This window comes from Dryobates pubescens, chromosome 2, assembly GCF_014839835.1.
Source record: "Dryobates pubescens isolate bDryPub1 chromosome 2, bDryPub1.pri, whole genome shotgun sequence".
Lineage (NCBI taxonomy): Eukaryota > Metazoa > Chordata > Aves > Piciformes > Picidae > Dryobates > Dryobates pubescens.
In genome coordinates this window covers 18,635,664-18,660,732 of record NC_071613.1, presented here as the reverse complement: position 1 = coordinate 18,660,732, position 25,069 = coordinate 18,635,664, and the positions used below count along the sequence as shown (strand labels likewise).

The following is a 25,069-nucleotide window of genomic DNA, read 5'->3' as shown; positions in this document are numbered from 1 at the left end:
CACCGAGAGGTGCCCTCTTGCCTATGCTATATACAATTATGAACTACCACTATGTAAATAATAACTACTCCAGAGCACAGGAGGTGCTTTTAAAGTGGTAGTTCTGTTTCTTTTCATCTATAATTAGGATAATTACTTATTTCTTTTAATCACAGCACACTTAACCACTTCAGTGCAAAGGGCTGCTCTGAGGAATCTCATTTTCCTTCTACATCTAATCTTCATATTTACCCCAAGACATTCACTGCCTGAACTCTGCCTGGCACATTTGTTCCTGCAGTGAGGGCTGGAGAAAAAGCAGGCTGACTGGAGTCAGGACTTGATAAAAAGTTGTAACTTTTAAAACCTTTTTTTTCCGCTGCTCCTGCAGGATACTAAATAATCTCAAACCAGCTAGAGAGTACATAGAGAAACTGTTTGGCTGCTAGCTGTGGGTAGCAAAGGCCTTTATCCAAGCCTAATGGAAAACAGACAGGAAAGGCCATTGTCTGTTCTTCCTTCTGCTGCTCTCACCACAGAACAAATCACCATTTCTGTATTCTAAGAAATACTATTTGAAGTGAGTCTTGGATCATCACCAGTTCAGGTGAAATGAGCAGAGTGTACTAAAACTGCTGACTGATTACAGGCACAACCTTATCCTTCCCAGTTCTCCCAGTTCTGCTTAAAACATATCAAGTCATATTCTTCCCACAGAAAAAGATGTCCCTGGACTGCACTACTTCCAAAGACACTTGTCAGAAGAGAAGAATTTAACCTATGATCTTATTTTGGGTTACAGCACAGGCTCAAGAGGGCCCTGAGAAGTATGAACTTCATGTTCATCTTCTGTAAACAAGATATATCAGATTCTGCTGGTGTTAAAGGTGCTTTAGTGAGCACCTGGTGTGATGCAGGAATATTGGTCAGGAGAAGGGGAAATGAAGCAGCAGGGCAAATATTAGACAGAACTGATAGAAACAGCACTGGTTTAGATGGAGTGATGTTTTCATCTCATACAAAAATGCCTCCTTTCCTGTCAGACTGTGACCAAAGTTTGTCCAACTATTTAAGTACTAACCTTTTGTTGGCACCTCAAGAGGGATGTGCAAACCCCTTAGAATACACAGTCAATTGTGCAGTCCCTCCAGGAGATACAGAAGCATCACTTCCTCACTCATAACATCAGAGATGGTGAAGAGAATGGGGCAGAACACAAGCATCATTAAGGCAGGTATACAAACTCTTTAAGTACTTTGAATGAACAATTCTGTTTTGCTCTCAGTTACGTATTCCATGAAATCCATGGGATCAGAGACAGCCACATGGCAGCTCTCACACCAGGAAATCTCATGCCTGTACCTAAGTTCAGATTTTCTTCCTCTTCTAATCTAACTTCCACCAATGCTTACTTTCTAAAAAAATCCCTTACAGCTAACATATCATTGCTTGGCAGCACACAAATATTTAAACATGAAGGAAAATTACTTTGAGGATTCTGCAGTTAAAAAAACCCAAGTATTTGGGGTTTAGAAAATGAAGATGGTCGTTCTTTACTAAGAATTCAGAAGTGGTTAGAGAGAAGACGAGCCTCAGCACACAGCTGCTTCTCACTGAGAAAAGCACTGCACTTGGAACAGGAGGCATTCTAAAACCATGAAGCTGAGTGACATGATTTGAGCAGGTCTGGTCAGCATCTATCAGTTATAACAGGTGTAATGGGACAAGTGGCTAGGTAGTCTCTCTACAGAAAAGCTTCCAACCTTTATTGTTTTGACCTATCTTGCTTGAAGCTGCAATGACTGCAGCTCTAGCCATATGTACACACAGGAGAGGACATTCAGCTAGCCACACACTCTCTGCTGCTACATTTGTACTACTAAGAGCTTCAAAAGAGCCAGAAGGCATGGAAGACACCCTGAAAAGCCGACATTCATATATGCATTTATTCAGATTAAAAGTTAAGCCTAAGTAAGAAAACCAAAGCAACCCCAAAGACTGTTTGAATTCTCTTTACAGAGGGGAATAGCCAAGAGGGCTACAACTCATAAAGCTCCTGGAACACACTGCAGTGGGCAAATAGTTTCTTAACAATACTCATGCAGAAGTTCCCTAGACTGGCACTTGGCATTAGGGACACCACTGAAACACAGAATGCTAATGTGGGTGTGGAAAACAGCAGCCAAGGGGTCTATAACTCTTGCTGGTTCTTGACAACTTGTAACTTAAAGAGAGCTGACACTTCTTCCTAACAATCAATGCAAACGATGAACTGCCCTCCTCACAAAACAGCACAGCAATCCACATGCTAAGAGGAGATCTGAGTCACAGATGATCTTCATCTGTGACTCAGGTCATCTGTGTCATCTAGATGCTGACATGCTTGTCTGCACATGATGTTATTTTCTTCCCTTTTTCCTTAAGAAAGTGAGGAAAGTCCTATTTTTAGTGAAATAAATACACAGTCAGGAGCGTAAAAGTAAGAAAAGGAAAAATTACAGTAATGTTAAGAGCCACAGAGCTGACCTGAATGACCCTAGCTGGTTTAGTGCCAGCGCTGCAGCTAATATCCAAACACAGTGTGAAGTGATCTCTTCTTAAAAATCTGAATATTTCTGCCTCAATCTGTTAGTTTAAAAGGCAAAAGGTCAAGATCTCTATATGCATATATACACATGCACACACACCCCCCCCTCTGTTTACATAGAGAGATACACAAGCACATATCAGTAAATAAGGTATTTCTAAAAGTTGAAGAGAAAGATCTGGTGTGCCTTTTCCTGGGGCTTCCTCAACATCTGCTTCAGAGGAACAATTACAAACCATTCCTCAAAGCACATAATGACCAATTTCTCCAGACTCACACTGGCACTAATACGTTGCTGTAGTCCTAGGTTCCTTCAGCCTAGAAACAGGAAAGCTGGGAATCCTTCTGAATCCCATGTCCAATCTCTGTCAACCTACAACAGTCTCTAGAAGATGAAAACAGACTGCTGTGTCTATTGGTCATGGGAAGTAATCAAACATACTTTCAAGAACAGAACAGTAACAAACAGCAATCAGTAATAATGGAAAAAGCAAAGAGCAGCCAAAGCAGACTCTCGATTTAAGGAAGCTATGAAAGCTTTTTTCTTGCATTCCTGATCTGTAGAAACAAATAAGTGAGCCCTCCTCCTTTAAACTGAGAAGCCTCATCCTTCCACAAAAAAAACTGTACAATGGTTGCAGTCTCAGAGCTCACGTCCACAGAGAGCTCTATTTTGACAGCCACTGGTGGCAGGAGCAAAGATGAGGTGTTCTTAATAAGTAGACAAAGAAAATATGTCTTTTTATTTTTAAGTTCACAATGTATTTTTCTGCCCTCTGCCATCCCAACTTCCTCCCACCAAGCTAAGCTGTGTCATCAGGCAAAAAAGAAAAAATTCACACCAGTCAAGAGCTTCAGTTGTGAAAGCATTTTGATACAGTGTTAGTCCTCCTGATGAAAATAGAAAGCATGACACTTGGAACTGAAATATCTATTGAGAAAGAGCTAAAAAATATTCCAAATGCTACGAACCCAAAACACTGGGCAATGAGTGGGTAACTCCTGCAAGTTTTATCCCTTGACAGTGATCCGAGTTGCATGGCAAAGTGCCGAAATATTTCTCTCCACATACAGAGTTACTTATGATACAGTTCCTTAAAAAACCCTTATTTTTATTTGTGCATCTATTTGGTAATCAAATTAGGACCCAATACAAGCCTTTTCAAAGTAGTTATTCAAATCCTGCATTTCAGCTACATTGAATACCTTCTCCTAGCTTCAGCAAGTTCAGCATCTAGAGAAACCAGATGGCAGTTCTCAGTGAGAGCAGCATCCCCATGGGACAGGGCAGGAGAGAAGGAACTGGAGCACCACTGGACGAAGCCATTGCTCTAATGCTCAACACGTCACAAATAGGTAACCTTTTTTAAAAAGGAGCACTCTAATTCCTTGTTCAAGTAACTTTAAACACACTTAAAGCCCACCACATATGCACAACTGCACATTAAAACACCTTGCAATCCTTCAAAAGGAGGGGAAATTTGGAAGGTAGAATTTAAGTCTTCACATGACGTTCAACAAGACCAAGTGCAGGGTCCTGCACCTGGGTCAGTGCAATTCTAGGCACCAATATAGACTGGACAGTGACTGGTTTGAGAGCTGCCCTGAAGAAAAGGACTTGGAGGTTCTGGCAGATGGGAAGCTCAATATGAGCACTAAGCATCAATCTGCACTTGCAGCCCAGAAAGCCAATCATATCCTTGGCTGCACAACGAGAAGTGTGGCCAGCAGGTTGAGGGAGGGGTTTCTCCCCATCTACACTGCTCCCCACATGGAGTACTGCATCCAGTTCTGGAGCCCCTGTTACAAGAAGGATCTGGACATGCTGGAACATGTCCAGAGAAGGGCCATGAGGATGATCAGAGGGCTGGGGCACCTCTCCTGTGAGGTCATGCTGAATGAGTTGGGGTTGTTCAGTCTGGAGAAGAGAAAGCTCCAAGGAGACCTTATTGTGGCCTTCCAGTATCTGAAGGGGGCCTACAAGAAAGTTGGTGAGGGACTTTTTAGGGTGTTGGGTAGGGATAGGACTAGGGGGAATAGATCCAAACTAGAGAAGGGGAGGTTTTGATTAGACATCAGGAAGAAGTTCTTCACCATGAGGGTGGCGAGACACTGGAACAGGTTGCCCAGGGAGTTGGTGGAAACCCCATCCCTGGATGTTTTTAAGTCCAGACTGGATGTGCCTCCTGGCAACCTGATTTGGTGGAAGTGTCCCCTGCCCATGGCAGGGGGCTTGGAACTAGATAATCTTTGAGGTCCCTTCCAACCCTGGCAATTCTGTGATTCTATGAACATTAAATTCATTCACAGTGCATATTCTGAACAAACTCACAAAGCTCCATAGCTTAATTAGCTCCCCAAATAATTACAGGCACCCATGAAAGGAAGGGAAAGTTCACAGAAGAACAGTAAGCTTTGTTTCCCACCCACTGCACATTTTCCTTAAGAACTGTGTTAATACAAGCTCTCCTTCAATTGCAGATGTGTCCCAAGGAGATTGAAGAAGTGGACAACCTGCTGTAAGCTCACACGGGGCAGGCTGAGAGCCAGGAGGAGATCAAGTGCCTCCTGCTTCACAACAGCCAGTTCTCATGCTACTGAGTAAACTGTGAATGGCTTCAAACCTCAAGGGGCTGGGGCAGGACAGGAGGAGAAATTCCAGCAGAAATGTGCTCTAGCATCATGCTGCCACAAGACTAAGTTGCCCTGCTGAGCTGAACTAACCCCAAACTTCTCCAAATTACAAAGTGAGTTCAGAGCACACCCTGAGCTTGTTTACTTGAGATCTGATATGATTCCATTTGTATACAGCTTTTACATCTGTTGTGAATGATATCAAATTATTGATTGTTCACTTTCTTATATTTTTTTAAACATTAACTATATTCTCAGCAACCTGATGCTTTTTTCTTTTATTTTATCTTTTTTTTTGTTTCCAGAGCACTTTTTGGTTTTGCCTGGCTTCAGTTGTAATTACTTTGATCTTCCAGAGTCTATCATTATTTTACTCTTTATTTATTCCTATGAGAAAGGAAAAATGTTTGACCGAGGAGATCTATATGTGGCAATTTGTAACAGAATCACACAGCTTATGTTTAGGAAATCATGGTTTTGATTAAGAAGCAACAATTTAGTTCCCACTGTTTTATTAAAACAGACATTAGCAGATAATAGGAAACACATTTAACACTGTAGGCTACGTTTAGTTTGAGACGTCAATAAAGTCAGTTCAAAGCCCCTTCCTATTTTGCGTTTACCACAGCTCCTGTGAATGGGTTTTGGCTTTTACTTTCTAATAACCAGCTCTCCAGTTGCTCACTGCTATGGGTGCTGGTCCCAAAGACTAAATTGTAATTTTAAGTAGTCTCTCCAGAATACAACCCAAAAAAAGGAACTGCTGCATCATCCATTCACCTGCATGGAAAATAAAAGTCAGGGTTTCATTATTACAGAATCACAGGGCTAGGGGTTGGAAGGGGCCTCTAGAGATCATCTAGTCCAAAGCAGGATCAGCTAGGGCAGGCCACACAGGAACGCATCCAGGTGGGTTTTGAAAGTCTTCACCACCTCTCTGGGCAGTCTGCTTGAGGGCTCCAGCACCTTCACCATAAAGAAGTGTCTCCTCATGTTGAGGTGAAACCTCCTGTCTTGCAGATTGTACCTGCTGTTCTTTGTCCTATCACTGAGCACCACAAAAAGGAGCCTGGCAACTTCATCCTGACACCAACCCCTCAGATATTTATACATATTAATCAGATCCTCTCTCAGCCTTCTCTTCTCCAGGTCTCTCAGTCTTTCTTCACAGGAGGGATGTTCAAGTCCCCCAGTCACTCTTGTAGCTCTCTGCTGGACTCTCTCTTGAACTAGGGAGCCCAAAACTGGACACAGTATTCCAGGTGAGGTCTCAACAGGGAAGAATGGATAGGGAGGAAAACCTCCCTAGACCTTCTGAACACACTTTGCTTGCTGCACCCTTCTACCCATTAAAGGAGTATGTAATGACTTAAGCACATAACTAAGTCACTGATTCTGCACACTAACTGAGCTGTCCTGTAGGAACTATCTGGCTACAGTAAAGAAACAAAATATCATGAAAACAAAGATGATGAGAAATTGTAAGCCCCTAAAGTGCAGAAGCATTCCTGCTTCCAGGGGTTTTAGATTACTGCCCTAAAGTTGTATGGCTGTTTATTCTCCATGCACCACTGTATCTGCCACAGTCGCTTTGTTTTCTATCCCACTCATATGGCTGATGAATCAACACTACTTGAACTGCTTTACAGCAGCTTGTGTTTACTTCACACATACCTTAACCTTACTTCTTCTCCTCCTACTAACACACACACTTCCGAACAGCAGCGACTGCCTGTGTCTCTTTGAGTAGCACCGATATAGAGTTAGCTGGCAAACTCTTCAGGTTTGGTTCCTTGACCTCTTGATTGAGGTCTCATTCTGCTTTTGCTGTACTTCACAACTTAACTGTGCACTTACTATGTCAAAAAGTAAGAGCTTAAAGAATTCAGTGCTCTAAGAATGGAAGAAAGCTGAAGACAGCAGTTTGCTAGAAACACTCAGGAGCGGTGGTGGCATCTCTACAGTTAAGAACACTACAGATAAGGGCTTCCAGTGCCTCTCCAACTAGCACCCTTGCCCAGTTTGGAAAAAAAGAAGTGGGGGGGAAAAAAAGAAGAAAAGCCCATCTCTGTTTTCCTAGAACGGCAAATAAAAACCAACGGTGCTGACCTTGAAGCTGTTTGCTTCCTGTGATTGTTTTTCACCCAGAGGACACATTAGAGCACTTCAAATTTATTTATTTTTTCTTAAGAGATACCACTCAGAGAAAAGAAACACTTCTGAAGCACACAATGGCAATATACAGAGAAGAAGCTATCCAGTTTATTTAGCACCAGGGTAACCACACACTAAAAATGTCCAACATTTTTACTCCAAGCCTAAATCATTTTGGTAGCTGAAAAGCAACACCTCCCTTTCCACACCTGCATTGTTAGCCCACTTCCTTCTAGACACAAACAATTTTACCATAAAACATTCTTTTCTTTTTTTTTTCCCCCTGGTGAAAACATAATTCCAGCAGAGCCCAAGCCTGAGCGTCTCACAGGTGTGCGCCACACAAGCCAGACACAGGGAGGAGAACCAGATGCCTCAGAACTTGTTCTGATGTTTTATGCAATGTTGTTCCATGTGTTCCTAACTCCAGCAGCAGATCTTTATGGTGTTATGATGTAGATTTCTATCCTGTCCTATGGCAACTAAACAATCTTTCACAGTCCATGCAGGCCAGCTTTCTAAGAGAAGGCGGCAGATTCCTTTTGAAAGGTGCTGATCTTCATGTGACTAAAAACACAACGGCTTCTTGAGAATGACAGGACATTCCTCTATTTCTGCATAACATCTAGGAATCCTGCTATGACTTTCCTGGCCACTGAAAAGACTATGGACAGACACCATAAAAACAACCTCTGCCTTCTTTCAGACAACGACTCTTCCCTTCAGTGGTGCAACAGGGAGAAAAACCAAGAAGGAACCTTTCACAGCATGAAGCTGATCTCCAGTGCTGATGGACATTGGAGATAGAAAGGCCAGCTGGTACTGTGGAAAAAGCTTTTGACTAACCCCAAACTCCTGCTCAAAGCACATGTGTGTTTTTAAACAAACAAAAAAAAAATCTACCAAAATAAATGGTTCAGTACACTGGTAAATCCCTTCCCTAAGGAAAGGATGAATAGAAGAACAGCCTGCTTGTGGTGGATGCTTGTCACATCGCTTCATGTACTATTAGAGGGTGATAAGACATTGCAGTGGTGAGAGTGGGATGAATTTACACAGAGTAATTTCACTGCCTCAGGCATTCACTGCTAACCAACTCATCTAATACCATTGTAGAAAAGATGCAAGCAAGGGGCTATTTTCATCTCAACCTCAGAGGGAGCAGCATCTTGTTATTTAGCAGTGTCTCCTATCAGAGAGAGGCAAAATCTTCCACTGGTGTCTAGATTCCAAGTGACAAAACAGGGCAGGAATGCCTGTACACTTCACAGTACTAAACACAGAGAGCAAGGGTGTGTCCTAGAAAGACAGGTTTTAGCTTTTGTTAACAAATATTGCTCCCCCCCACCCCCCAAAAAACCCCACCTTTTTGGCCTCATTCAAAACAAGGCTGCACTCTCAACACAGCTCAATGGGATGTTTAAAGCATGTTTTAAGTGCCCTGTGTTTTCATAACAACCTCCTTTGCAAAACATCAGATGCAATTTCAAACCTGTTGTGATTGTGCCCTCCTTGTAGGCAAATTCACTAATACTATCACAGTTCATTATCACTGCTACTTCAACCAAATCATCTCAAACTATCAGCAGAAGTTCAGCAACTTGGAAAGTTACACATAAATAAATAAATAAATAAATAAATAAATAAATAAATAAATATTTTACCTTTAATCTTCTTGTACTTTTTGTACCATCTCCCAAACTCCTGGCACTTGGTTGCTGACACATTGGCATAGTATGTGCTATTTACAATGGATGAAATCATACTCTGGAAGCACAGACAGACAGACAGACAAAAAAAAAGTGTTGTAAATTATCTTACCCAATTACAAATCTTTTCCAGGGCAAGTGAATGACATGCAAGTGCACTATGACCAGCCATTTGTGACCTTAAAGACAGAAGTAGTGACCGATGAGGACAAAATGATGGGGTTTATTCTACATTATGTATTCCCAGCCGTAATTAAAATGACAAAACAATTATTTTGCATAATAATGCAAAGAAGAAAAAAAGGATGTAGCACAAACCTAGACTGAGACCTACAGCTCAGGCTGAGGGCCAGGTCTGTTTCACTCTGTCCTTGTGATATTGTAATAGCTTCAGCTGCACGACAACCGGCGGTGCCGCACTGGGAAGCAACACATGCTCACTGCAGCCGGCTGAGAGAACAAGAGTGATTTAGGAACCAGGTCCTAAAGGTAAGATTAGATGCTCCAGCATGCATAATCCAAATAATGTTTTTCAGATGTCTCTGTTCTGCTTCCAAATGCAGCAAGACCACACAGCCAAGAACGGGAGAACATCCGTGCTACTCACTGCAGAACACCAGTTAGGCAAATCAGTTAAATTAATGTGATTTATAGAAACGTGTGATTAGCCCCTGTGGGAAGAATCACCCAGCAGAAACATTAACAGAGTGAAGGGAACCACACATACTACAATGCAACACAGCCAAAAACCACCCAAAAAAAGCTCTGAGCTGAAATATCACTTGCTTAACCACCACCCTCTCTACTCTCTGCAAATTCCCTTTAAGTAACTCACGATACAAACCAACTGAAGCAGGTTGGCGTAGAGCTGATCTGCAGCACCCATACCCATCACAACCATACTTTTATACCTGGCATGCTTCTGCCCATAGGGTGGGAAAGAGCCTGGTTCTGGCAGTTCTTGATCCTTCTCTCCCTTCCCTTCAGTGATTCTATAGAGGTGGCATCCTTAACAATAATTTTGCTGTCCTTTCTCCCCATCTGAACCCTTCCAGGGTCAAACCATTCCCAGTACATGGCCATTTCCAGCAATGAAATGCAGTTGAAGACCACTAACCTATGCACCTTCTCCAGAAATCACATATTCCTTAAGTCCTTCTTCCTCACCCATGCCAAAGCTCAGAAAAAGCCCTGGCACACTGTACGACCTTGCTGCACAGCGATGAGAGAATGATGATGATCTCACAGCTCCAACAAGCTATTTACTGCAGGCTCAAGCTCTGGCCCACCTTTAAAAAGAAGAAACACCTCCTCCCCTCTTCCACATTTATCCAGCCTCTGACCCAATTCACTGCAACATCACAGGACTCCAGCTGTTCCTGAACTCTTGAGTTTTCGGGACTTGAAACATGTGAGCAGAAATGAAAGACTTGGGATAACTGGGTGGTTTAGTTTGAGTCTGTTACAGGTAATTTCAGTGTCAGGAAAGAAGTTCTTTTGCTTTTTCACTTGAACTTTTCCACTCCAAGGCTGCCACAGTGCACTGCAAAAGTCTCAAGGCTATGAAGTAAGAGCTTTTGTGAGTAGCAGCTTCAATTTCTAAACCCAAGATTCAATTTTCTAATTAAAATCAATATTTTGAGACATAAAACTAGCATCGTGGCAGTCAGCAGCAGTTCCCTCCCCATAAATCCTCCCTTACTCTAAGTCATTTTAACAAGTAGTAGTATTCTAAAAGCCTGACATGAAGATAGCTTCTAAGGAAGGATTTTCAGTAAAATTGAGCTAACTTGGGGCTTTTTAGTGTCACTTCAGTTAAATTTCCAGTAACTAAGGAAGGGTGGAAAAATTGTTTAGTTCTGTTTACGTAATTTGGTTTTCCCTCTTCCCCTTCATCCCCCCAAATTCTCTAGCTCTACAGCAAATTGACGTTACTGAAATTGTAGGGCTATTAACTATCACAGAATATATGAACCCATTGACCTTTGTTTGAGAAAGGAAAGCCTAAATGACACAGTAAAATCAACCAGTAAATCAACCACTGGTGAAAAATGCAAAGCAAGATTCTCTTCAACTCCTCAACAGAAGAGCAAGGGGAACAAAAAAATCATAACAACTTTCAAAATACCTCTCCTCTCTCTAATAAATACACAGGAGCCCAGAAGGTATTCCTGCTGGGAATTCTGCTAAGACTGCAGAAAGGAAATCCCCATTCAGAAAAGTGGTTAATTGCAAACTTCTAATTACATTTACATTATTCCTGAGAAAATCCTTAAGGAAGCGTCTGGACATGGCACTTTAGGACATGGTTTAATGGCCATGGTGGTGTTGGGTTGATGGTTGGACTCAATGATCTTGGAGGTCTTTTCCAGCCCTAACAATTCTATGATTCTGTGAAGCAGCAGACACATTTGGTATGCATGTGGTCATGACAGCCACATGGAATGAAAACTGCTTAGACCAAGAGCTAAAGAAATACCCACACAAAGAAAATCTGGTGCAGTAAGTTTAGGGAAAGAAAATATGGGAGTGCTCACATCCAAAAAAAATCTTGCTCCAGCAAAGACGAAGCATGGTCAGTGCTGAAATGAGTTCTACAGGAAAGGCAAGGGTCTCTGTGCAAGGATGGAAATACTGAAATAATTTGATTTTTTTCTGCCATACACACAATGCCCCCACCTACCCTCCTTCCCCCAGCCACGGCTTGGTAAACTGGGATTTATTTGTTTGAACAGGAGCTGTATGCTAAGCTGCAGCCACATGATACACCTAACAGAAAAGACCAGGACAGTTTTAAATCAAAGTACATGATTACATTTCCTATTAGCAGCAATCAGAACCCGAATCTGGACTGCACAGAATGCTCAGGCACCGAGCACCAGAGACGGCCTCAGCAAGCGCTCCCCACGCTGCCCCTCTCCACTCGGGTACTGGAGGCACTGCAAACACATTAATAAACAGCAGCATTTACTCTGCAGTTTGACTCCAGAGAGACCACTCTGCAATTTGCTGCTGTCAATAATATATTAACCACAAGGGGGTTGTAATGACATTTCACATTTGGCACGGTATTTTTTTAAAACTGATTTGGGAGAGGGAATTGTATTAGAGGCGCATTCAGAGGATGGTAATAGACAACTCCTACACAACCTTCCCTTGTATCCTCTGCATTTTGTGAGCCAGAACAAAAGAGACAGATACTTTTAATGGCAATAATACTAATAATAAATAATTAAAATAGCCATTAATAATAATTATTATTTATAATAAGCAATAATAACAAATAATAATAATAGTACGAGCTGCATTCTTGCAGACCCACTTCAAGCGTTAGTCACTACTCAAGGCCACTTACACCTGTGCTTACAAGCAAGCTCAGTTTTCTACAGAGGGATCTCCTTTTAGCTTTGTCCACTAAAATACTGGGGCAAAGATCTTTTTGATGCTGCAGTTCTGCCATCAGTAATTTTGCAAATGTATTTCAGACTGAGGCCATAGGAGTAAACCAACTGCAGACTTTCCATTTAGTAACCTTTGAAACTGACATGGGAGGAAAGACAGCACAAATGGATCCTGCATACGAAATGATTCATAGTTTAGTTGCACTGGATATTGAAGATTGGGCAGAGAAAACCATATGCTGCAGCCATCTTTAGCTGACCAGATCCCACAAACAATTCCATTTAAAGAAGCTACACTTTATCTGTGTGAAAAGAAAAACACTTCTGTGTTTGACACACTTGGGCTCTGCACATATCTCGAGCCACTGATACTCCTTCATATCCTTCACAGAATGCTAGGGGTTGGAAGGCACCTCCAGAGATCATTGAATCCAACCCTCCTGCAAAGCAGGACCACCTGAGGCACAAGAACACATCCAGGAAGGTTTTGAAGATGTCTAGAGAAGAAAACTCCACAACATTTCTGGGCAGCCTGTTCAGGGCTCCAGCACCCTCATGGGGAAAAAGTTTTCTCTCAATCTCTTGTGACTGAGTTAATGTCCATTGCCCCTTGTCCTGTCACTGAGTATATCACTGAAAAGAGACAGGCTCCATCCTCCCAACAGCTACCCTTCAGGTATTTGTAGACACAGATAAGGACCCCTCTCAGCCTTCTCCTCTCCAGACTAAACAGCCACAGGTCTCTCAGTCTTTCTTAGTAAAAGAGATGCTCTAGGCCCTTAATCATCCTCATAGCCCTCCTTTGAAATTTATCCAGTAGTTCCCTGTCCCTCTTGAAGTGGGGAGCCCAGAACTGTACACAGTACTCCAGATGTGGTCTAACGAGGGCTGAGTAGAAGGGGAGGAGAACCTCCCTCAACCTGCTGGTTGCACTCTTCTTAACGCACCCGAGTGGCCTTCTTAGCGATTAGGGCACATTGCTGTCTGGATAACTTGTTATCAAACAGGATTCCCAGATCCTTCTCTGTAGAGCTACTCTCCAGCAGGTCAGCCCCTAATGTGTACTGGTGTATGGTGTTATTCCTCCCCAGGTGCAGGAGTCTACACTTATCTTTGCTGTCCTTAGGGATGAGCATACAGTGCAGGACAGAAGCAGAAGAGACCAGGCTGGGCGGGGTAGCAAAGCAGTAGGGTTTTAGAAAGACTGTGCATTTTTCAAGGTACAATCAATGGATTAACCTGTGATTCTAAGAAAGTTTTTAAAAGACATCATTTTTTAATCTAAGCAAAGATACTTGGCATGGGTGCTGAAGTGTTTTTCTGGTGGTTTTGTGTTTGATGGTTGTTTTTTTCTGAGGCAAGGAGGACTCAATCATGAAAACTTTATGAATCTTCCCTTATGACAATTTGAAGTACAAATAGAGCTCCTGATACCTGAAGGAATCTGTGTCTTAGCATCTCAGACAGGATATCACTGCTGTTTATAAAGCACTCATGGAGAAGGAGACTGAGTTTTTGTCCTTTTTTGAACACAATTACATAACACATTTTTTTTCCCTTAGACATTGGAGCATGATTGTTAGAAGAGCAGATTTTATCATAGCTGAAAGCTGATGAAAGCTACCTGTGGGTTAGTGGGGGAAGCAGGCCTCTGCTAGTGAGAGGAAGCCACTCAGATCTTACACTTGAGGATCACTGGTTCCTATTGCAAAAGTTTCATATCAAGATCTAAATAAAGAATTCACACCTCTGAACAGCAGGAGAAAACCCAGCCAATTCATTCATACATTCCACCTAGGAATGCACTAAGAAAACACAGTAGAAAGATACTTTTCCTTTGTATGAATTAGAATATTGCCTTTCTAAAGAAATGGATTCAGTATTTGTGGAATTGTACAGTCTAACCCCTTCACTGAACAAATATGGGTTTGATATTTTGTAAACCTGGCTTTCCCTAAGCCTGTTAAGAACACTGACCTGGGAGAGAGGGCATTCTTTGGCTAATGTGCTCTGATTCATCTCTTTGAGCAGTTCCTTTAAGGCATTGCGAACTGTGGCGTGGTTCCACTGCTCTGCTGGCAAGTCTTCCAACTTCGAACAGCTGTGAAAACAGAGCACAAAGCAGATAGAAACATCACCTTCACAGACACTTACTCCTTATGAACAAGTATTACAGACCTTTAAGCAGCAAGCACAACCTTGGAGCTTCCTGCTTAGCTGGCCATCAAGGTGTTTCACCCCTCTTTTCCCTCCCCTCCACGCCTGACTCCCAGAAGACATGAAGTTCATCTAAAAGAATGACAGTACAGGGCAGGAAGAGCAGCTGATTCCACAATGGGATTGGATGACCATTCCCTCTGAGGCCTGGTGGAGAGCAAAAAACTGCATAAAGCAAGACCCAGAAGCAGCAGGATAAAGCCATCCTCTCCAGACAGAAAAAGGTACTCCTGCTGCAAGAGAAGAACAAACATACACGCCATACTGTTACTAACAAAATCCCCAAATGGTGAGGACCCTCCTGGTGCAGAGGCAAGACCTTGAAAAATTAATTTACACAGGTTCTCAGAGCAGCCTCATGGCTGAGGTATCCATCAGTCTATCAGAAACAAAGGAAGGCCAGCATCTGTCACGTGCAGCTCATTCTCACTCTCATTCTACAAGAGCTGCATACAGAGTGAAGCTTTTGTCTGTGAGTGACTTGTGCCTCTTCCAGGTGAGCAACCTTGTGGTCTGTGCCTACATACATGCGGCCAGACCTGAGAAGCATGTTAGCCAGCTGAGAGAAGCTTGTCATTTGTGTCTGAGAGACTCAATGCACGCTCTGAGGTGGTTCCACCATCTGTCTATACAGCCTGGCTTCAGCTTCAGAGTTGAAAGTTCAGTTGAGCTTGAGGAGTTCAAGTAGTCAATGATCATCTTTTCTCAATGTCACAGGCTATCTTTTATTTACATGGCATCCAGGCATTCAAGCACTTTGAAATATAATGAAGGAGATCTTGATCTTGGCTTGATAGCGAACTTGACAGTAGGCTGGATGGACTGTCAGGGCCTTGAGAACCCATGAAATTAGGGGCTGTAGAAAGGTCTGGCTGTAAGGGCCACATATCTTTACTTGACTGAGTTTCTGGCCCTCCCCTCTCTACTACCATATTGCCACTTCAGAAAAACATACAAACTCAGTTTGAACATGTAGCAAAAAGCTGCCAGGTGACTCACCCTTCTATTCATTTTTCTTTTCATTTCATCGAAAGGCCAGAAATTAATGAAGACAGGATGTGCTAATCTCTGTAGTAATGTTGCAATCGGCAGAGCAGCTTAGAGAATAGAGAAGGACAGATGTTCAGAAACACCCACCTTTGTAATTGGATTTTCAATGTCACAACATGATAGACATCTTGTAGCATGTCGGCTACTGTCGCATCTGGTGCATCAGTCACATAACTGAGAGGGAGGGGATTCCACCTCCCAAGCTTGATTATTCCTGAGAAGAAAAACAAAAAATACTTTATCAGCCGCTTACCAAACCCTCTGTTGTAAGTCAAGGCAAATCAAGAGTTAATTGATATAACCACAAAGAAAAGTCCTCCAGAGGCTAAAGAGTCCTAAGGGAATGGGCATCTTGTCCCAGAATATTGTAATCTGTTACTCTATTCTGTTTTCCTGTACCTCCCGATTTAAGGGACTGTACAGCCAATTCTCTCTCTCTTCTCTCCATCTTGGGCTGTGTGCTGTTATCTTTGTGGTTTGTGGGGGAGAGGCTTTTTCCTGGCCTTGGCTGGCAGGAAATTTCCAGCTATGCCACAGGGCCTGGTGAAGCCGGCAGTAGGTCTGCTTTAGTGGGGGGAAGGGGGGAAGGAGGCAGTTTTGGCCTGCTCTTGGGCCTGCTGAGGCTGAAGGGGGTGGATGTTTGCAGAAGGCTCTGGAAGGTTTTGGCCTGGTAGGCCCAGGTGAAGGACTGAGCCTAATTTGTAATTGTATTCCTTCTACCTGAATACCTTTGGCATATATATTTTTAAACAGAATTTCCATTTAAACTTCCAATCCAGTGTGGAGCATTTTTATTTCACTCCTTGGGAAAGGAGTAAAATATCTTTTCTGTCCTTTTGCCCTGGGCAGCTTGTGGCTCAAAACTAGGGCAGGCTCTGATGAGCTCGTTTGCTCACAAGACCTGCCTGGAGGTGCAGGTGTGTTTTTCTCAAACAGATGTGTTGTACTGACTCCTGAAGCAAATGATGGGGAAGAGTAGGAAGAGAGTTTCAATTCTTAGCGGAGAGTTGCTGGCATGTTCCTGGCTATTAAATTACTTCAAGGAAGCCCAGGAGGCTTCTTGCCTTCCCGTCTTTCATCATCCCACTAAACCCTAGTTCTCTAAGTTAGAACAGGCTTTAAATACTCTAGTACTGATTTTGCAGTCTACAAAGCCCTTCAATAAAAAAGTGCATTGGTTTTGACATGAACAGGAAAATTCCTCTGTGTGGGCTTTCAGCAGTTACAATCTAAGCCTGGTCCAATTCCCAGTGTGAATGGATGGCCCTGGAAACCCACCAAGCAGGAAGAGTTCACTCCCAGCTACAAGCTGCACTGTGCAGAGAGTTGCTTTTCTTTGGGTGCAAAAGCTGCAAGCTGCTGACCACGGATCCAAAATAGCATTTTGGAGGCGGGGGAGAATGCTGTAAGTGCTATTTCTACTTCTGTTCATCCTTTAATAGGCATCATCACCTCTCCTGGGTGTGCTTGTCACAAAGGCTGTAAGGTTGGACGGTAAACCATTTGCTGCAGAGGTGTTATTTCTGTTTAGACAATTGCAGAGGGCCCACCCACACCAAAAAACAATGACTAATACCCAGGAATGACTTCCAGGAAGATGTCAAACCAAGACACCCGCAGTGCCACCTTCCATGAGAGCAAAGCAGTTCAACCTTGTTTTGCACTATCACAACTACTGTTTTTACTCCCTCCTCCACCACATTCCCAGGGCCCCACTGCTCTGCTCACACAATATCTCATCACAGCCCAACAAGACAACAGTCACCTTTTCTCCCATTTAAACTGATGCCTTTTGGGGTCTGCTTAAATACTTCTTGATCTTAAAAAAGACCATCTGTAAACTCTACTGCCAGAAATACATTATTTCACAAGAAAACTACTTCCTCTGACAGCAGGAGCCCCAAGAACCTGCCTTGGGTATCTGGAAGGATACAGTGATGCCAAGAAACTTCACTTCCTACTCCCAGTTATTCACCAGCTCTGGAACTAATCAAACTGAAATAACTGGCACAGGCCCTTTTATCCTGATCTCCCAAACACGATCATAAAATAAACGCAATCTCTGAAACGATAAAACAAAGCCTCTTGCACAGAGACAACAACAGAACATTACATTTATGAGCCCATGAAATACCTGCCATGGAGTATTCCCCACCCTCTCCCCACCAGATTGAAGAGGAAATCATTTTAGGTCAACTCCATTTCTGAAGTACTTAAATGTTTGTGTTTCCTGCTGATGCACTGCTTTGCAAGGTATGTTGTTGACCATGCACTGAAAGAATCTGGAAGTGATCTGGTTCACCTGAGTGGCACAAAGTTTCTGTGGTACAGACAGTCTAGCAAGGGGAGATCTCGTCCAAATGAAACAAAAAGTTACTAAGTGTTGCTTGATATCCAATGCTTGAAAATGGGACATAAACAGAACAAAAACATTTAAATGATGCACTGTTTCAGTATTAAGATTTAACAATCTGGTGCTGAATATGCTGCAGTATAAATAGTGCCTGGACTCAGATCCAGTAGAGTAACACACAACTCCCATTCACAGCACCGTATGTCTCCAGTGCTGGCTCCTTGAGTCATATTCCACATGCCAAGAAAAGCTGTTTTTCTTAAGGGGATAGTTTACTTAATGCTATCTCTGGTGACAACAAGAAATGTATATAGTACAGCATGTATTAGTCACAAAATGAGCGGCGAGGGTCCACCAAGTAAAATACATGCTGAGAAAACACAGTTTAGCTGCTGACTTCCTCCACTCCCTTCTGCTACATAATAATTTCAAGCAAAATCACCTAAAAATCCAGAAATCTATACCAGCTTCACAGAACACTTGGCTTCCTATGTTTAACCACGCCAAGTTTTCATGTAATTGAAAAAATAAGCATCATATGTGCCCCATAAGTTACATCTAAATTGGTAATATTTTACAAGAGGCTTTATTTTTCATTCAATTAGGGAAAGCACTTGGAGCACACCATCTGCAACTGTTCAGGCCTGGCATCGCTGGTGAGAGACAAAGAGACAGTTGGGGGTCACTGGAGTTACCAAAGGTGTCCCCAAACTGAAGAAGTTGAGAGGAAAACCACAGCGCAGCCAGAGCCTACCACGGGAAATCCTCTGCAAATAGCTTTACAGGAAATGCCTGCTACTACTGGAAGCTGGGGAGAGATTTTCTTTTTTAAAATCTTCCTTTGCAACTGGAGAGGAAATTGTTTTGGCTGGATTTAGACAAACACAGGTGTTGCCATAAGGCTGGGTGCCTCTGCACATTAACACCTGCTGCAAGTCCTTTCCTCTGGTACAGCACTGCTGATGCACGCTGTTTTTTAAGCCAGTGTGATATGATGTGTGAATTTTTTTCTTTTGCCAGAGTACTTTAAGCTGGTCCAAACCATAGCCAGAAGTCATGGTTTCCATCCAGCTCCTCAACAGACTTCACAGGTGGTTTACTTCATGGTACCAACACCATACTTAAGGCAGCTCTAGGGCTGTCTTTGAGAGGATGATGCCAACTTGTGGAGCAACCTTGTTTTCTGCCTGCTAGAAGACATCTCTGAAGGACTCCTCAAGTAAAATCTCAGTGGACCAAAATCCTCCCCCTCAAAAGGTCCCTTCTCATCCAGAACTGGGTGTTTCTAGTGTAGCAATAAGATGAGAACAGCTTGGTAGCAAGGAGCCACTTCCCCATACAGGTTTTTTATTGTTCCTCTCATTGACTCCAAATGGTGCAGCTGCGGCTTTTAAAGAAACCACTTTAACTGGCCTGAGCTTTCATCCTACCACAACTGAGACTTGGGAGTGGGGACAAGAACAGGCAAGGGTCGATATGTTATTGATGAATACACTGCTGCTCCAGAAACCTCTATCAGCTCCACACCTTCTCAAAATGCTGTGGCTACCACGCAGCAGATTGGCCTGCTTAGGTAATCTGGAAGCACATCTTCTGTGAGCTCACAAAACTCTTTTGTTAATGAGCCCGAGTCTCTGTCCTGCATTGATGATCCTTTAGGGCTCATCTCCTGTAAAAGTGTTTTGAAGGGAAAGTTCAACAGTTTTCAAAGCTTGCATGGACTCAAAAAAAAAAGGCTAAACATTGGAAGAGTTCTCTAGAACTCATCTAGAAATAGCTGAGTGCAGCCCAGTCTAGTTAGTCAACTGAAGACAATAAGGAGACCAAATAGTTACCTCAAAAGACTTTTTTTCAAAACATTAAAGTAGAGATTCTCTTGTGGAATGTCCTCCTAAAGACAGGCCTTTTAGTATGATTTAGCTTCAGCTCCCTCAAAATGCAGACAGGGAAAAAAGACATAGGAACCCATCTCAGAATCTGCTTAACTCCCTTCAGCCAGAAGAACACCAGAACAGCAGCCAAGCCCTGTGAGCTGTGTCAGGCTCACACACAACCACTGCAATTCACTGCTGTTCCACTTAGGCCAAAAATGTGCACTCTGCCCGAGCGCTTTCAATTGAGCTTCATATGAAATGCAGCTCCTTTGGAGGAGAATGTGCTAACTACACAAGTCAGAGCAGAGCAGCACATTTCACAGAAGGCTTGACCAGGACTTCATGGCTGACCTCCACAATTAGCAAAACTTGTCACGGGATCTTCATGACACTTTACAGGATTGCTCTAAAGAGGGATGCAAAGTACTGGGATCAGTCTTAGAACTTCACCCTAATGACACATGAACTGATTGGATGCAAAGTTGAGGTTGAAGCAGGCTTCTAGAACAGCTGCATTACTGAGAAGTGTAACAGCAAAAGGCAAAAAGCTGCTTTCCTACACAGCTAAGCTGTGTAAGCTTTCAAAAGCTGTACCAGGTCTCCACACATTCATTTACCACCACCACAGGTCAAGGGTGGTCAAGTGCAAATACAAGGCTGGGTGAAGGCCACAACCAACATTTGCTGTTGTGATGAGAATTCAGTCAAGCAGTTTTGTTTAAACCATCTCACTAGGAGAGCAGCCAAACAGAAAGGGACCTAGAGGTACTGACAGCTGACTGAACATGAGCCAGCAGTGTGCCCAGGTGGCCAAGAAGGCCAACAGCATCCTGGCCTGCATTAGGAATAGTGTGGCCAGCAGGAGTGGCAAAGTCATTGTGCCCCTGTACTCAGCACTGGTTAGGCCACACCTTGAGTCCTGTGTCCAGTTCTGGGCCCCTCAATTTAAGAAGGACATTGAGAATCTTGAATGTGTCTAGAGAAGGGCAACAAGGCTGAGGAGAGGCCTCAAGCACAAGCCCTACAAGGAGAGGCTGAGAGAGCTGGGGTTGTTTAGCCTGGAGAAGAGGAGGCTCAGGGGAGACCTTTATTGCTCTCTACAACTACCTGTAGGGAGGTTGTAGCCAGGTGGGGGTTGGTCTCATCTCCCAGGCAACCAGCACCATAACAAGAGGACACAGTCTCAAGCTGCACCAGGGGAAGTTTAGGCTCGAGGTGAGGAGAAAGTTCTTCACAGAAAGAGTTATTGGCCATTGGAATGTGCTGCCCAGGGAGGTGGAAGAGTCATCGTCCCTGGAGGTGTTCAAAAGGGATTGAATGTGGCACTTGAAGCCATGGTTTAGCAGTCATCAGGTCTTGGGTGACAGGTTGGACTTGATGATCTTTGAGGTCTTTTCCAACCTCATTGATTCTATGATTCTTCACAGGAGCTCTGAACACAACAGCAGCTCAGGAAAAACTGCAGGTTAATGTCAGCCTCCAAATGCTTCAGATTCCTTTTACAATTCCAAATCTGGAATATTGTGTCCAGTTCTGGGCCACTCAGTTCAAGAAGGGCCTCAGGGAACTGCTTGAAAGAGTACAGTGCAGAGCCACAAAGATGATGGAGTGGAATATCTCCCTTGTGAAGAAAGGCTGAGGGGGCTGGGCCTCTTTAGCATGAAGAAGAGGAGACTGAGAGGTGACCTCATTCATGTAAATAAAGATGAAAAGGGCAAGTGTCAACCGGATAGAGACAGGCTTTGCTCAGCGACATCCAGTGATAGGATAAGGGGGAACAGGTGCAAGCTGGAACAGAGGAAGTTCCAGATGAACATAAGAAAAAAACTTTTTCATTGTGAGAGTAACAGAGCCCTGGAATAGGCTACCCAGAGATTGTGGAGTCTCCTTCTCTGAAGACATTCAAAACCTGCCTGAATGTGTTCCTGTGTGACCTACTCTAGGTGATCCTGCTCTGGCAGGGGCGTTGGAATCGATCTTTTGAGGTTCCTTCCCACCCCTAACATTCTGTGATTCTGTGAAATGAAAGACCCCAGTGAAAGACTCAACAAACCCCTGCCTTCTGGAACCATCAAGCCACTTATTTATCAACCATGACTGACAGGGCCTCCCTTCGAGATGGGCAGGCTCTTGTGATGTTGATTGCATCTGTTTATCCTCTTCAGAGGCATCTTGTCCCTATTCCATAGAATGCAATTTTCCTTTGTTCAGCTGTGCTTTGTTAAAGAAATTAAAAACTGCCTGTCCCACGTAATAAGTACACAGAATTATTTATCCATAAATCAGTTTGCAGGAAATCACTACCCTGTGGTACACAATAACTCAGCCTGTGTTTCTAACCTGTACCCTGGCTGTAGTATATCAAACTCTAACAACATAAAGACATAATTTGTAGTTATTATTGTTAATCCAGCAAAGGGAATGACTTTTCAAGCAGACAGGAGGGGGAAAAAAGGCAATGGGAACAATTTAAGGAAAAAAAAATATTAAAAATATATTAAATTAATTTTTGTATTATATTATTGAGCTGCCTTTTCTAGCTCTTAGGGAAATACTTTATAAAATATTGTACTGCCTTTGCCCATCATTATAAGAGTGCTCATAGTATTCTACTGAATTTTAATCAGTGACATATTGGAGTAATAGATGGGAAAAGAATAATCAGCATAATCCTCTCCCCCTGTACTTCTGAAGTGCCTTTCATCAGAAGATCCCAAAGCACTTTACAAACACTGATGCAGCTTTGTAACACCCCTGCAAGGTAGACTTCATTATGCCAACTGCTGCGTTGGGGACTTAGTGACTGAAAGCACCCAGTGAACACAGCTCTGTGTTACACAGCCCTGTGTTCATGCTGATACAAAAGAATCCCCCTCCTTCCTCCTTTCAGGCCAGAATAAATGATTCAGTGAGAGCACAGGAATAAACTCTGTGCTCTGTGGTCACACTGTGCTGTACACAGCTACACATCAACGGGAACACCTACGTTCCTCAGTGGCAAGCACTCCACCCCAGCTCCTGAGACTGGAGTGGCTCTGGGGCTGTGACCTTCACCCAGGGGGATGGCTCATCTGAGCTACCCAACGGCTGAGCCACCCAAAGCCCTGGCAGCACAAAGCATCTTGTCCTGCTGGTGCTGGAGAACCTTCGGGTTGCTGTTTGAAAGCCTGTCCTGAAGAATGTGTACTTGGGGGGGGTTGGAAGGGATGTGCTACAGAAAGGGATATGGTGGTGCCAGAAAGCACACATGAGCTGCTCAGACACTCATATCTAGCCTGTTGCAGGTTGTCCTGGTTGCACTTGTACTAACACACAGACTTTTACCCATTATTTACCTATTATCTATTATTATTTGTGGAGTCTCCTCCTCCAGACTTTCAAAGCCAACTTGGTCACGTTCCTGTGTGGCCCGCCCTAGGTGATCCTCCTCTGGCAAGGGGGTTGTACCCAGTGATCTCAGGATGTCCCTTCCAACCCCTAATATTCTGTGAGTCTGTGGTCTATTTACATAGCAATCTACTAAACAGCTTATAGAAACATGGAGGTAGCTGTCAACAGAGAGCCTGGGAGTATTACAAGGTTTAATTCCTGAGCTTCAGGGTACTTCCACAGATGAAAATCACTTTGATGTATGACCTTTAGGTTGAGTTTTGAAATTTTTGAACGCTGGTGAAGCCCATTCCTTTCTTTCTGCACGACTGTACTCAAGCACTGCACTTCACCAACACACAGGAAACAGTTTGGTGCCTTGCAATTCTACAGATCAGGTTCACATTTTACAGAAAAAAGATTGTGCCTCATGTAATAGATGCTGCTTCACATTTGGGAAACGTTATGTGAGGACCCAAGACTTCTATTAGATTAATTCAATATAGGCACTAAGTTACTAGACTAAATTAATAAAGATCTTCTTAACCAAAAAAAAAAAAAAAAAAAAAAAACAAAAAAAAAAAAAAAAAGAAGAAAACCAAAAAAGAAGGGGAGGGAGAGAAAAGCACAGAATGGACACACAAATTAAATAACATTTTCTGGAGCTTGTTATTTTGGAAGTCTTTATTTAATTTTCCAACTCCTTATTCTGTTCAGAAAAAAAAAAAGCCAATAATTGGTAGGGAAACAGGAAAAAAGTTGGTATTATTTACTTCAGGAGATTATTTTTAGAACTGTTATATGATAGAATATGAACACCACAAATAAATAGAAGGGTGAGGACGCAAAAGGAGGCACAGAGTACTACAACCACTGACTTTTTTTCTCTTTTTCTTTTTTTTTAAAAACATTTTCTACACTATTTTTAAAGCTATTACTTCCACTGTGGAAAACTACATTTAGCCCTGCACAGCACCTCTCTTATCTCACCTTTATGGGGCTAAATCTGGACTTCACTTCCATTAGACAGCAAGAAGTACTACATGAATAAAGGCAAGTCCTCATTTTCTCCTTGGTTTGAGAGACAGAACTACTTACTAAGTATCACTTCCATGGCATGAACAGAAAACTCATGCCAGAAAGGCTACCACAGCCCAGATACTAAGCAGCTCTTAGCAGCTCTCCTTCATAACCCTGTGGGCCTAGAGCTCTGCTTTACCTTCCACCAGTGTCCTCTCCTGAGCGGCACCATCACACTGGGGATGCTTTCCTCAGCAGTATTATTCAGTAGCCCCAGCACCCACAGGGTTGCAGCACCTACTCCTTCACTAGCATCAACCTCACAGAAAGCCCAGAGCATGGCACTTGCCCTATTTGTGCACAACATTACTGTCTTTTGGGCAACCTCTGATCTTATGGTAAGATCTTAAAAGCTGAACCTGCACAGGAGCAATGGCTGTGCTTCCTCCCAGCAAGCAGTGGCTGCTGATGCCTTAGACCAGGAGTGTCACAACTCAGCCTGTTCCCTGATCAGAGAGCATCCTTAGTTGCTCCCACACCTGGAGATTTGCTCTACCTCCTTAAAACCATCACCGTTTCTTTTCCTTTGGACAGCAGCTGCCTCCAAGTTCCAGGCTTCCCAGAAGACACTATCTGCTTCTCTGCCATTCTCCATCTTGGGACCACAGATCTTGCCTCCTCCCAGAGAGTAGATACTGCTTGTTGGGATCTGCAACATGCTT

The 25,069-nt window shown here is 43.1% G+C and overlaps 1 protein-coding gene across 3 annotated transcripts in view; it reads right to left on the bottom strand.

The window, feature by feature from the left end:
• Positions 1 to 25,069, bottom strand: part of SATB2 (SATB homeobox 2) — a 146,383-nt gene that overhangs the window by 61,511 nt on the left and 59,803 nt on the right. For all 3 annotated transcript variants that reach the window (XM_054171396.1, XM_054171392.1, XM_054171387.1), the window contains 3 exons: positions 15,819 to 15,945; positions 14,442 to 14,565; positions 9,019 to 9,121 (listed from right to left, as the gene is read on the bottom strand). In XM_054171396.1, the coding sequence (XP_054027371.1) occupies positions 9,019 to 9,121; positions 14,442 to 14,565; positions 15,819 to 15,945 (354 nt within the window). The remainder of the gene's footprint in view (positions 1 to 9,018; positions 9,122 to 14,441; positions 14,566 to 15,818; positions 15,946 to 25,069) is intronic.